Source organism: Micromesistius poutassou (genome assembly GCF_964030765.1).
Source record: "Micromesistius poutassou genome assembly, chromosome: 20".
NCBI classification, from domain to species: domain Eukaryota; kingdom Metazoa; phylum Chordata; class Actinopteri; order Gadiformes; family Gadidae; genus Micromesistius; species Micromesistius poutassou.
Genome location: NC_140290.1, coordinates 8,731,602 through 8,743,428, shown reverse-complemented (window position 1 = coordinate 8,743,428; position 11,827 = coordinate 8,731,602). Strand labels below are relative to the sequence as shown.

The 11,827-nt window shown below is 46.3% G+C and overlaps 1 protein-coding gene across 1 annotated transcript in view; it reads left to right on the top strand.

Annotated features, from left to right (window-relative positions):
- The window catches only part of pkhd1l1.1 (PKHD1 like 1, tandem duplicate 1), a gene marked incomplete at both ends in the record, with an annotated part of 55,145 nt that overhangs the window by 11,686 nt on the left and 31,632 nt on the right, over positions 1 to 11,827 (top strand). Inside the window, 19 exons of the mRNA XM_084484841.1 lie at positions 133 to 224; positions 551 to 710; positions 1,068 to 1,203; positions 1,567 to 1,710; positions 2,446 to 2,600; positions 2,983 to 3,093; positions 3,756 to 3,908; positions 4,125 to 4,249; positions 4,632 to 4,795; positions 5,158 to 5,324; positions 5,669 to 5,801; positions 6,374 to 6,528; positions 7,068 to 7,190; positions 7,292 to 7,397; positions 7,497 to 7,601; positions 8,009 to 8,161; positions 8,813 to 8,934; positions 9,562 to 9,697; positions 11,569 to 11,761. Coding sequence (XP_084340967.1) covers positions 133 to 224; positions 551 to 710; positions 1,068 to 1,203; positions 1,567 to 1,710; positions 2,446 to 2,600; positions 2,983 to 3,093; positions 3,756 to 3,908; positions 4,125 to 4,249; positions 4,632 to 4,795; positions 5,158 to 5,324; positions 5,669 to 5,801; positions 6,374 to 6,528; positions 7,068 to 7,190; positions 7,292 to 7,397; positions 7,497 to 7,601; positions 8,009 to 8,161; positions 8,813 to 8,934; positions 9,562 to 9,697; positions 11,569 to 11,761 — 2,633 coding nt within the window. The remainder of the gene's footprint in view (positions 1 to 132; positions 225 to 550; positions 711 to 1,067; positions 1,204 to 1,566; positions 1,711 to 2,445; positions 2,601 to 2,982; positions 3,094 to 3,755; positions 3,909 to 4,124; positions 4,250 to 4,631; positions 4,796 to 5,157; positions 5,325 to 5,668; positions 5,802 to 6,373; positions 6,529 to 7,067; positions 7,191 to 7,291; positions 7,398 to 7,496; positions 7,602 to 8,008; positions 8,162 to 8,812; positions 8,935 to 9,561; positions 9,698 to 11,568; positions 11,762 to 11,827) is intronic.

The following is an 11,827-nucleotide window of genomic DNA, read 5'->3' as shown; positions in this document are numbered from 1 at the left end:
AAATATAGATGAAAACAACAACTTACAGTATATTCAATGGTTGATATGCTTCTATTTTGGTGCATGTTTCCATAGGCCATAGTCTGTCACAATGTATACATTTAGGTTTGATTTATTTTGTTGTGTTTTCAGGTAAAAATTGCGTTTCAGACACGCTATAGGAGCACTTTCTTCCAAGAACCATCCCAGAAGTCGGAAGTAATGGCCCTGGAGAAAGGAAAAGCGTGAGTACAGACAAACATAAGCTTACTCACACCAAATACTACATTTATCAATTTTACATTTTCTGTCAACAATTGTTACAATTGTTTACATCACACAAAGGGTACATTTTTAAATTGTAAAGTTTAGAATTATCTTTATATATAAACTTTTTGGAATGTTGTGATGTTAGTTATGTTTTATATTTGTTGTAAATGTGTTCAATTTTTTTTATATTTTGTAAAAATGTTTAAGTTCAGTATTTTACATTTCTTCATTCATTTATTTGTTCATTCATTAAACGAGGCCTCATTAAGATGCTTAACGTGGGTCTCTGTGGTCCCACCAGCTACTACATGGAGGTGCTCCATCAGAACTACGGGGGACCCGGGGGGCTCAGACTGGGCCTGTTCACAGGCCAGAGTGCCTTCACCGCCGACCAGTCAGACGATGCCGTCAACGAGGTCCAGCTCATCGTGGCGGACTATGACGTTGAAGATGAGGAGCAGGTAAGACATGAGGATGAGGATGATCTTATCGTAAGGAATCACTTCCTCGATGCAAATGTTTATATTCAAATTTTACATAGATTTGAAATGTTTTGCCTGTATGTTTGTCCCTGAGACTGTACCTGTGATTAAGGGCTATACAAATAAAATTGAATTGGCTCTGCATCCCTCTCCCTCTCTCTCTTGCTCCCTCGCTCTCCCTCTCTCCCTCGCTCCCTCACTCTCTCGCTCCCTCGCTCTCTCTCCCTCTCCCTCTCCGTCTCTCTCTTTCCCTCATTCTCTCTCTCTCTCTCTCTCTCTCTGTCTCTCTCTCTCTCTCTCTCTCTCCCTCCCTCTCCCTCTCCCTCTCCCTCCCAGGTGATAACCTTTGACTCCTGGCCCAGCGTCATGGCCGTGGTGCAGGAGGTGCAGAGCGTGAACGTGTCCAGCAGCTGTGTGGGTCAGCTCTGTGACAGCACCTTCTTCAGCCTGGCCTATGGAGACGCAGAGACAGGTACACATATAGTTAGCCTCGTGGGATAATTGCCTAGTGATATTTAGGCCAAAGTGTGATATCTAACCTAACTCTACTCTCCTAACGCTGCTGATTCACTGCGCCTAATTGGTTTTATATCCTAAGCCAATCAGAGTGCTTTTTACATTCCATAATCACTATCTGCCTAAGTCATCTATTCAGCATTTTTGACGCTAAATACAAGATGAACCTTAAAATATGACTAAGGCAATCATGCTAGGAGTCTAACAATATATTTGATATACTTACTGGCTCCTTAATGTTGCTTAATGTTTGGCGATTCTTTCGACCTGCGTAGCTCCGGCGTAGCTCCGGATCTCATGTCCTTTTCTCCGGCTGCAGGTCCGATCGCAGTCAGCGCCTCGGCCGAGGAGATGGGGGACGCCCTGAACGAGCTGTGGTCCCTCAAACCTGAACGGGTGCAGGCCTCCAGAGAGGTCCACGCTCAGGGAGCCTGCTTCACGGTCACCTTTGTGTCAGAGCGAGGTGAGAGGAGAGACAGGACTGCCTCTCGTTGTGGCTCGAAGGTCAACCTGACGGCACAACACAGCAATACCAAGGATCTTGAAAGCCGTTCTCTGTCGTACTGCTTTGGGCAGATCCTAACTGACCATCCTAACCGACAAAGTTAAACATGAGCTCCCACCTCGTAAAAAAAGATAGATAACAAGAATGATAAGGAGAAAGATAAGTGAGATAAGGTTTAAGATGTAAAATTAACGCTTACAGCATCATGGGTTAAGAATGCTGAGATGTACACAACGGCAATAACAACATGAAAGAGAAGATGACTTTTGAGCCCTCCATGGTTTGGACCTCGCCGGGACACCCTGCCATGAGCATCTGGTCCAGCGCTGACTTCACCTGTTTCCAGACATACCGTTACCATGGGGAGATGTTAGCAGTGAGAAAGTGACTAGGAGTTTATTTATTTATTTTATTAAACTGCCAAAAAAAAGGGGTGGGGGTTAGATTCCCACTGCCCCAGTGGTATTAACTCGGCCAGCGATCTGGGTTTGATACCCACTGCCCCAGTGGTATTAACCTTGCCAGGGTGAGTGGTTCAATTCCCTCAGTGAAATCCAACCCCTAACCCTGGCTGTGTTAATGCCTTGCTATGCCACGTTTCCACTGTCCTTAACCCCATCAATGGACCACAGGAAGTCCTTAGTGGGCTTCAAGCGATGAATTGGCCTGAACCGCAGCATCTGTCCAACGCAGGGGACTTTGAGGACCTGGGGGCCATGAGTATGAGTGCGGACATGAGCGTGAGCGTGACAGAGGTGACCAAAGGCCAGGGCAGCTGGGAGACCTTCACCTTGTCTTGGGGAGGAATCCCCTCACAGCCCATCGCCTTCAACGCCACCGGGGAGGAGGTGAGTCGACACAGTGAACGCCTCCCTCGTAGCTCAGTGCCTCTCAGCTTAGGAGTGGATGTTGGGTCGTTCGACAGCGAAGAACGATTCTTGAATGATTCTGAAATGAAGGATTCATAACAGCGCCTGAGAGGCTGAACCCTCTCTTGTACCTCAACATCAGCTACTAGCTACAAATGTATTTAGTGTAATTATTGTATGGAATCTATTTCATCAACATTTTTACCATTTCATCAAAATGTCTGGATTTGTCTTTTAACCAATATCTCAAGAACGATCATGTGTTGTTTTTTTTTGGCAGTTTAATAAAATAAATAAATAAACTCCTAGTCACTTTCTCACTGCTAACATCTCCCCATGGTAACGGTATGTCTGGAAACAGGTGAAGTCAGCGCTGGACCAGATGCTCATGGCAGGGTGTCCCGGCGAGGTCCAAACCATGGAGGGCTCAAAAGTCATCTTCTACCGAGACTTTGAAGAAGACCAGTACCAGGTCGGTTTGACTTTGGTTTATCCTCCTTAATGGGTTAGAAAGGACGAAAATAAATCTCTTTCATGTTATGCTTTCTCTAAAACTAAACCTGAATCAGTAAAATTGTTCTCCCTTTAATTATTTACTAATTATTTAGTAATTGTAGTGTATTGTAGTGAATAAATATATCTGGAACAATATTTTCTATAATTCATTTTGTACTTTAGATTCAACAGCGTTTTGCGTAACCCAAGTCCCTGCATTCAAAGCTTTTTATTTTGTTAATTAGCACCACCTTTGACCTTGAAATCACAGTTTATTATCTTGAAGAGCAAGTAAACCCCAAAATCTATTTTCCAAAATCTGTTTTTCAGTTGAAAACTGTTTGGTTTGGGTCTCACAAAGTGTTGATGAACCTTTCTGTCATTTCCGAGAAATCCTCGGTCAATCAAAGTCTCCAGAGTGGTTTTCTGTTTTCTTCTCTCGAGTGTGACGTGGGTTTTGGACAGCGTTCAACAACACTTCTCTCACCTGCTCCTCTGGAGCCCAACTTGTCCGTTCCTTAAGAACCCTTACTTCAACAAACCCTTTATTGTCGGCCGAAGTTCTGTGGCCAAAACGTACGTTTTACTGACCCAGCAGACCCTCCTGTGTTCTGACCCCGGTGTGTCTCTGTCCCCCAGTACAACGGAGACGGGCAGGGAACGCGAGTGAACGACGAGGAGGCCTTCTGCGGAGCGTGGTCCCTGAAGAACCCGGAGATCATCTTCATGGACAGCTACCTGAAGGAACTTGGTCGACCCTACGGCGAGGTCCCTCTGCAGCTGTACCCCAGGGTAAGACTGGAAACTGGAAAATATAATCCCTATATAAATACATAGAATCGGTTGTCAGAAACTATGCACTATAGATAGTGATAGTGAATAGTGAATATTGTTCTGTTGGATCAGAGCTTTGGGAACATCTTCTCGTGAGGCTCTTTTACATCTTATGTTAAGAAAAACAACTCAAAGAAAAACGAGTGAAACTGAAACCCATGTTTCTGGTCCCAGCTCTGCTTGGCGTACAGAGGCATGCTGAGGAACGAGATCGGAGTGATGTTCAACTACCGTACTGCGAACGGTAGAACCGATAAGACCACCATCCGGATCCCCTTCACCTTCTCCCAGAGCGACACGTAAGATGAAGATGAAGCCCTTCAACAGGATTAATATGATGAAGATGAAGAAAGTAGAAAGTGTTTAAGAAACACTTAAAACAATTTTTTTATAAAAGTGCTGTACAAATAACATATGTATATCGCCTTTTTAAAAAATATATATATATCACCTTGAAAGCTGCAATCTGCACATTTTTCAAAATTTTTTTTTGTTTGATTTTGTGTCAAATGTAATAATGTAATTGTAATAAGCAGAATTGGCTCCGCTTGTGTTGGGGTCCTTCATCAGGGGTTCATAATGACTGATGTATATATCATTGATGTGGATAGAGGACATATTTAGATATATGTATGTATATATATATATATATATATTTATGTACCTGTTTCCCCATTCCAGGTGGAGCTACACCTGCGTGGACCTGCTGAGCCCCCTGCAGAGTGAGGCGGTGGGCACCAGGTACCAGCTGCAGCAGCTGCACCTGTACAGGGCCGGGGCTGGGGAGGACTTCTATGTGGACACCATCCACCTGGCCAAGACCCCCACCGCCTACAACATCCCAGGTACAGCACAGGTTATGTCATGTTATAGTAGCTTTAGAGACCCCCACCACCAACAACATCCCGGGTACAGCACAGGTTATGCAATGTTATAGTAGCTTTAGAGACCCCCACCACCAACAACATCCCGGGTACAGCACAGGTTATGTCATGTTATATAAGAGGTGATATAAGACATAGGGTTAGGGTTAGGGTTAGGGTTAGGGTTATATATATGACATATGACACAACGTGATACACGACGATATATCCGACACCGTGTGAAACACGACACCACCTGATTGGACAGCACATGACATCACATGACAGCACCTGACAGCACACGACGTTAACATGTGCTGACCCTCCCTCCACATGACACGCAGCCGTGCTCCAGAGGAGGCGGCCACCCGCGTTCGCCGCGTCCCGCCGCTCCTTCGAGAGCATCAGGGTGACCCGGGACCCCCAGAGCAGCACTCCCAGCTACGAGGTCACCGGGCGGCCCCGCGACTGCGCCCACGGCTTCCCCCTCCTGGGCATCGGCTTCCTCCAGGTAACTGCTGCTCTGACGGCGCTCAAGTCAACAAAATACATGTCCTCTTTCATCGACAAAGACACTTTAAAAATATGTCAGGATCTGAACGTGGATATGGAGTGGGTTTGGCCTTGTGACACAATGACTTGCTCACCAAGGTTTTGTCATTGCCGCTGATTTATTATTTATATAATTGTTATTATTTATGGCTCAGGTGATAGGAATACAGTATCATCAAACACTGTTTGTGGACAGCATCTCTCTTTGACATAAACCCTGTTTATTCTCTCTCTCTCACTCTATGTTTTTCTGCCTCTCTCTCTCTCGCTCTCTCTCTCTCTCTCTCTCTCTCTCTGTAGAAGTTGTCCAACGGCACAGAGGACATGGCAGAGTATCGGGTGGGCGGGGCCCAAGTGACCGTCTCCCGTAGCGACCGAGCAACCCCGCCCCTGAGCGGAACTTTCGATGTGGAGATCTACGGCGGACGCGCTGAAGGTAGATCAAAAGAGGAGGGTTAACAAGCTACAAAGAGGGCGGGGCTATTAACGTGACATCACCCTCCAGGTGATGTCACATTAATAGCCCCGCTCCCTTTGTAGCTTGTCAACCTACCGCTAACATCCGATTGGATGGCGGGTTGACTCTGTTACCCTATATCACTATGGATGATAATCTATTATATATACAGTATGCTATATTGTAAATATTCAATATCAAGCCCCGCCCTCTTTTTATTGAGGGTCAGCCCCTCGATAATCCACGATGATGTGTATTATGTTCGTTTTTGGCCGTGTGTCAATATTGAAACTGAATTATATACAATATTTCAACCGAGAACTTCATAGTTCATGCTCCTTGTTCCCATATAATATTCCCACAATTTGAGACTTTTGATAAATAAAAAAGAAAAGCAATAAAACTATTAACAATTCTCAGATACAGCAAATATTATGATTGGCCGTTCGTGTCGGCCAATCACAGCGAGCTCCCAGCAGAGGTTTGTAGTTCGTTAGTCGGTTAGTAGCGAACTACAATTCAACATGGCCGCTCCCCACGCCCTGTGTCAGGTCTCTCGGTGGACATCGGCGAGGAGGACCTGAAGCACGCCCTGGAGGGCATCCCGGGGATGGGCCAGGTCAAGGTGAAGGCGGAGGGCAGCTGCCGACGCCCCAAGTGGAGGGTCTTCTGGACGACAGCGCCCGGAGACCAGCCGCTGATGAAGGTGTGGCGGCCATGTTGTGGTGTTAACAGTAACGAGACCGAGACCCTCGTTGGCCTTTCTTCCTCCTGTTTGTGAATCTTGATTATTTCTTCTTCTTCTTCTTCCTCTTCATCTTCTTCTTCTACTAATAATTCCCCTTACCCCCCCACCCCCCACAACCCCTCTTATGCATTTATTGTATGTTGTACTTCCTGGCACTATACCCACTTATTGTACGTTGTACGTCCCAGCACTAAATAAATAGTACTTAGCATTGTGTAGCGTCTTGTTCTAGCTATCTTTGTTGTATACAGGGAATGGGTTAACCTTACAATTGTTTGGTTATTTGAAAATCCTTACTGTACTGACAGCGATATATAGTTTGTCCTTCTTCTGACAAATGTACTTATTGTAAGTCGCTTTGGATAAAAGCGTCTGCTAAATGCCATAAATGTAAACGTTAATGTAATAAAGTCCAATCCCATGAATTTCCCATGACCATATAAGGACGTCTTTTCCTGGAGCTCTAGTACTAACGTTTGCCTTCTCTCTCCTCACAGATCAATGGTTCGAAGGTTATGGGCAACAATCCAGTGGTGGCGGCGAGGGAGGTAGTCAAGGGGGGGCAGTTCATGAGGAACATAGGAGGAGAGCTGATCCGCAGGCTGGAGAGCACACCGCAGGTACGAACCGCCGTACCGTAAGATCTGCACCGGGTTTGAATCCGGGGTACACTGCTGCTGGCTCAACAGGGGTGTGAACGCTGTCGTCGTGGTTACCGCAGGTGGAGGTGATCATCAACGGCATCCCATCCAAGTGCTCCGGCGACTGTAGCTTTGAGTGGTCTGAGGACAGCACCCCCGTCGTCACGGGATTCTCCCCAACACAAGGTGCGGCTTTGGTCCCCAAACCTGCCCTGCCTACCGCAACCCATGAGCAAATCAAAGCATGAGGAGGTGACGGCTTTGGGGGGGATGGATTTGTTACAGGTTCGGAAGGCCTGGAGACCCGGCTGACCGTCACAGGGACTGGGTTCAGTGGAAATGCCTCCATCATGATCGGAGACGCCGAATGCGAAGTTCAAGAAGTCACACGTAAGCAAGAGGTTTTTTTTCCCGAAAAACATTGACTTAACATTTTACTTGACGACGCACTTATTGTATGTTGTACGTCCTTGCTCTTAAAAATAGTACTGGGTATTGTGTAGCATCTTATCCTAGCTATCTTTGTTGTGTACCGGGAATGGGTTAACCTAGCGATTGTTAGATCTTGGCACTTGGTTCTATGAACATCCTTCCTGTACCAACAGCGATATATTATATTTATATTTCTCCTTCTTCTGACAAATGTACCTTTGTAAGTCGCTTTGGATAAAAGCGTCTGCTAAATGCCCTAAAGGTAATTGTAAAGGACTTTCCATTTGAAGTATTAACCACTGAATAACCCCAATCAGTTGCTCACAGCTCCTGTGTTTATTAAAGTGTTGATTTAAATGGTCCAGCCACGACCACGGTGTGCAGTGTGGGCCGCGCCCCTGCTGGCACCTACCCAGTGTGGGTCGCCTTCCCGACTCTGGGCCGGGTCCGTCACCAAGGAAACTTCACCAACCTGCTCAACGTGTCGTCCATCTCTCCGCTGTCTGGCAGCGTGGCAGGTACAGAACCTGATACACAGCCTCTAATGCCATTAATGCTCCCACTGTTACTCCTACTGTCACCACTGCTACTGCTACCACTAGTAGCAGTAGCAGTATCCAACACAGCTAGTATCCATCACAGTTAATGATATCGTTATCAACTAGGTTACTACTACCATAACTATAATACTACCACTGTAATTCTAATAGTATATTATAATATATCAATATCAGAACAACGAAATAAGCCTTTATAGCAATCATGATAATAATGATAATAATAATCATTCACCATCAAATATATATAATATTGTAGACTTTTTTTTCAATCGTGTGAGGGAAGTTTGAATCCGAATCGTGGAATCAAAAGTCGTGAATTCAACGATTTGGATTCAAACTTCTCTCTCACGATAAAAAAAAAAACTTTAAAACTTTTAAAGTTTTAAATACGTTTTTTTTATCGTGAGAGAGAAGTTTCTAATGATTTAAACTTCTCTCAAACTCCTCTCTACCGATTAAAAAAAACCCACTTTAAAACGTTTAAATGTCAAACTTTTTAAATTTAAAAAAAGATTTTAAAAGTTTTTAAATCCATGACATGACGGATGTCCCTTGCGTGTGTGTGTGCATGTGCGTGTGTGCTTGTGTGTGTCATCGTGTCTCTCCCAGGCGGAACGCTGCTGACGGTCTCGGGCTTTGGTTTCGGCGAGGAAACCATGGTGACGGTCGGCGGCGAGGAATGCAGCGTGGTGGACGTGCGCTTCGATGAGCTGGCGTGCCGGACCCCCGCGGTGAGAGAGTGCTGCTCAGCGACGCCTCAATAGGCAGACACAACATGCGTGTGAACGCGGTTTGGTTGCATTGTTTCCCGTGTTGGGCAGGTATGTTGGTATCCAGGGCTGGAGCCAGGGGTGTGCCAGGGCCAGATAACCAGGAGGGTGTCCTGCGTGTTTGGTCATTGTGTTTGAACTTACTTGTTATGGCGCTTGTAAATGCTTTGGCACGTTTAGAATTTAGAACGTATAATTATGAGGGCTTTGTTGTCGTGGACTTCATTGATTTTACATTTGGGATTACTTTGATTGTTAATTGTAAAAAAAAACAATGATTTTAAATGTGAAATGGTACTTTTGTTCTGACCTGTGTAGCTACTTTGCTTTACTTTGCAATCTGTCTTTACATATTTTGTTTTTACTTACTCGTTCAACCCTTGTCCCTCCAATGTTGTACACCTCGGTGTGTCTCACTTTCACCTGTGAGTTGTGCTGAGAGCCAGCTTCTGCTCAATCACTCGACTTAATCGTACTTCTAAACAAGAGATTTACTACATAAAAACAACAACCACAGCATACGAAACAACCCCTTCACTGGGCCTGAGCTCAATGATCGCCTATTGATTACCGATCATGTGTCTCCAGGCTGCCAGTGCGGGTTTGCAGAGTGTGACGGTGTGGGGGGGAGACATGAGCCAGACAGTGGCCAGCTCCTTCAACTACGACGAGAGCCTAACCCCCCTCATCGCCACCATGTCCCCCGAGAAGACCGTCGTGATCGGTGAGTTCACCGGGCTATCCGTGCTTTTCAAACCCTTTTATCCACGGGGACTATCAACAAACCCAGGTTCATCTCACTAGGGAGCGGGTCAGGGCCGGGCGGCTTGCTCAAGGATGCCAGGTTCAGGCAGGTAGGGTCGTGGACACGGCCGGGAATTTAACTCGGAACCTCCCAGCCATTACACTGTCCCGCCCCGGATTAACAGTGGAAGCCTGCACTCTACCTACTGTAGGCATCCCTGAGCAAGATGCCCTAACCCCTTCCTGCTCATTAATGACATCCAAACCACATGCCTCTAAGACTCCACCCTCTCTTCAGACAAAAGCATCTGCTTACTGGCTGATTAGCCGTCATAGGACACAGGTGCTAAAGATGGTTCAATGCCCAGTCAGGCTTGGGGCAGCCCAGAGTGGCCACTCTCTCTAAAAGGTCAATGGACATCCTATATGAGCAAACATGCTCTCAGATACACAGCCCTTTGTCATCATGTCCCTATACGTTGCTCTGTGGGAAAGCACAAGAATAGGCGTCCATGTTTAAGGCTCAGTTCGATGTGAGCCAAAGCGCAGTAGCGTAGCGCGTCTCTCTCTGAGGGCTAACTCACCTGTTGGAAACCAAACAAGCTTCTCGCAGGGGGAGGGAAATGTACCAAACCATAATTAGACTCTTAGAGAGAATATCCATAAGGGGATTAGCATTGTTATGTGACCATACACAAAGGGAGGGGTACACTCAGCGTATTATTTTAAGTATTATTTTTTTTAACATGTGCAGTAAGGTCACCCTGTTCAAACACAGTTAGAGCTCGGTTTGATGGAGAACGTGGGACACGTTGACCACACCCAACTCTCTGAACTGCATGACAGTCATGTTGCTGAGTGACAGGACTAAGCCAGAGACATAGTGAGATACAGCCAGCCAGACAATGTTAGACAACGTTAGAGGTTAAGAGCAGCCCTGTTGCTATTGGTACCGCACTCATTTATACTGGAACAGTGGATTGACTTTGGGGAGACTTTTTGGAAAAGTTTCCCAAAAATTCACATGTGTTTGTTTGTGTCTTGTGTTTGAGAGAGTGTGTGCGTGCATTCATGTGTACTTGTGTGTGTGTGTGTGTGTGTGTGTGTGTATGTGTGGCGTGCATATGAGCATTAGATTCAACCATTACCGAAATAGATTGTGCCTGCGCCTCTTATTGTCATTGTCCCGTGCAAAGCAACGAAACAATGACAATAAGCATGAGGTGATCTTGTTGCCGACCAGGGCAGGGGATGGGTAGTTTCCATCTCTGTCTCAGGTTCACTATTGTCTGCATCGCCGAGGGGGCTGATAGCAACCTATTGTCACATTCTCTCTTTCTCTTTCTCTCTCTCTATTTCTCTCTCTCTCTCTCTCTCTCTCTCTCTCTCTCTCTCTCTCTCTCGCTCTCTCTCTCTCTCTCTCTCTCTCTCTCTCTCTCTCTCTCTCTCTCTCTCTCTCCACTATAGTGTTGTGAGTCTCTGTCATGGTTAAATGATGACTTGCACGTTTTTCCAGTATTTAAATACACTAACCCGCCTTCCTGTTTCTTCTTTGAGTGACAGACAATTCATCACATTAGTTACAGACAATATAATCAACACACTATTGTTTTGCTAAATAATTGTGCTGGTAATTGCCCCCTTATTACCACACACACACCCCCCCCACACACACACACACGCACACACACAAAGCCAAACCTCTTAATTACACCGAAAGCCATTCAACACCTGAATGCTTCCATGGAACACACACACACACACACACACACACACACACACACACACACACCAACACACACGCTAACACGTACACAAGCTAACACGCACACACACCTTCGTGTCTCGCAGGACGCCGGGTTCTCACCATCACTGGCTCCAACCTGGGGAGCTCGGCCAATGGGACGGCTGTGTTCGTCGGCCGCGGCCCTTGCCCCGTGCTTGAGTGGTCGCCTAGCAACCTGACCTGCCTGCTGCCCGTCCTGCCCCCGGGGCGGCACCGGGTGGACGTGAGGGTGGGCAACAACGGGAACCCCCGCACCAGGTAGATGACGTCACGTGACAGAGCCACGGCCTAACCCCTGGCTCACTCGCTCATAAGGAGGAGGAT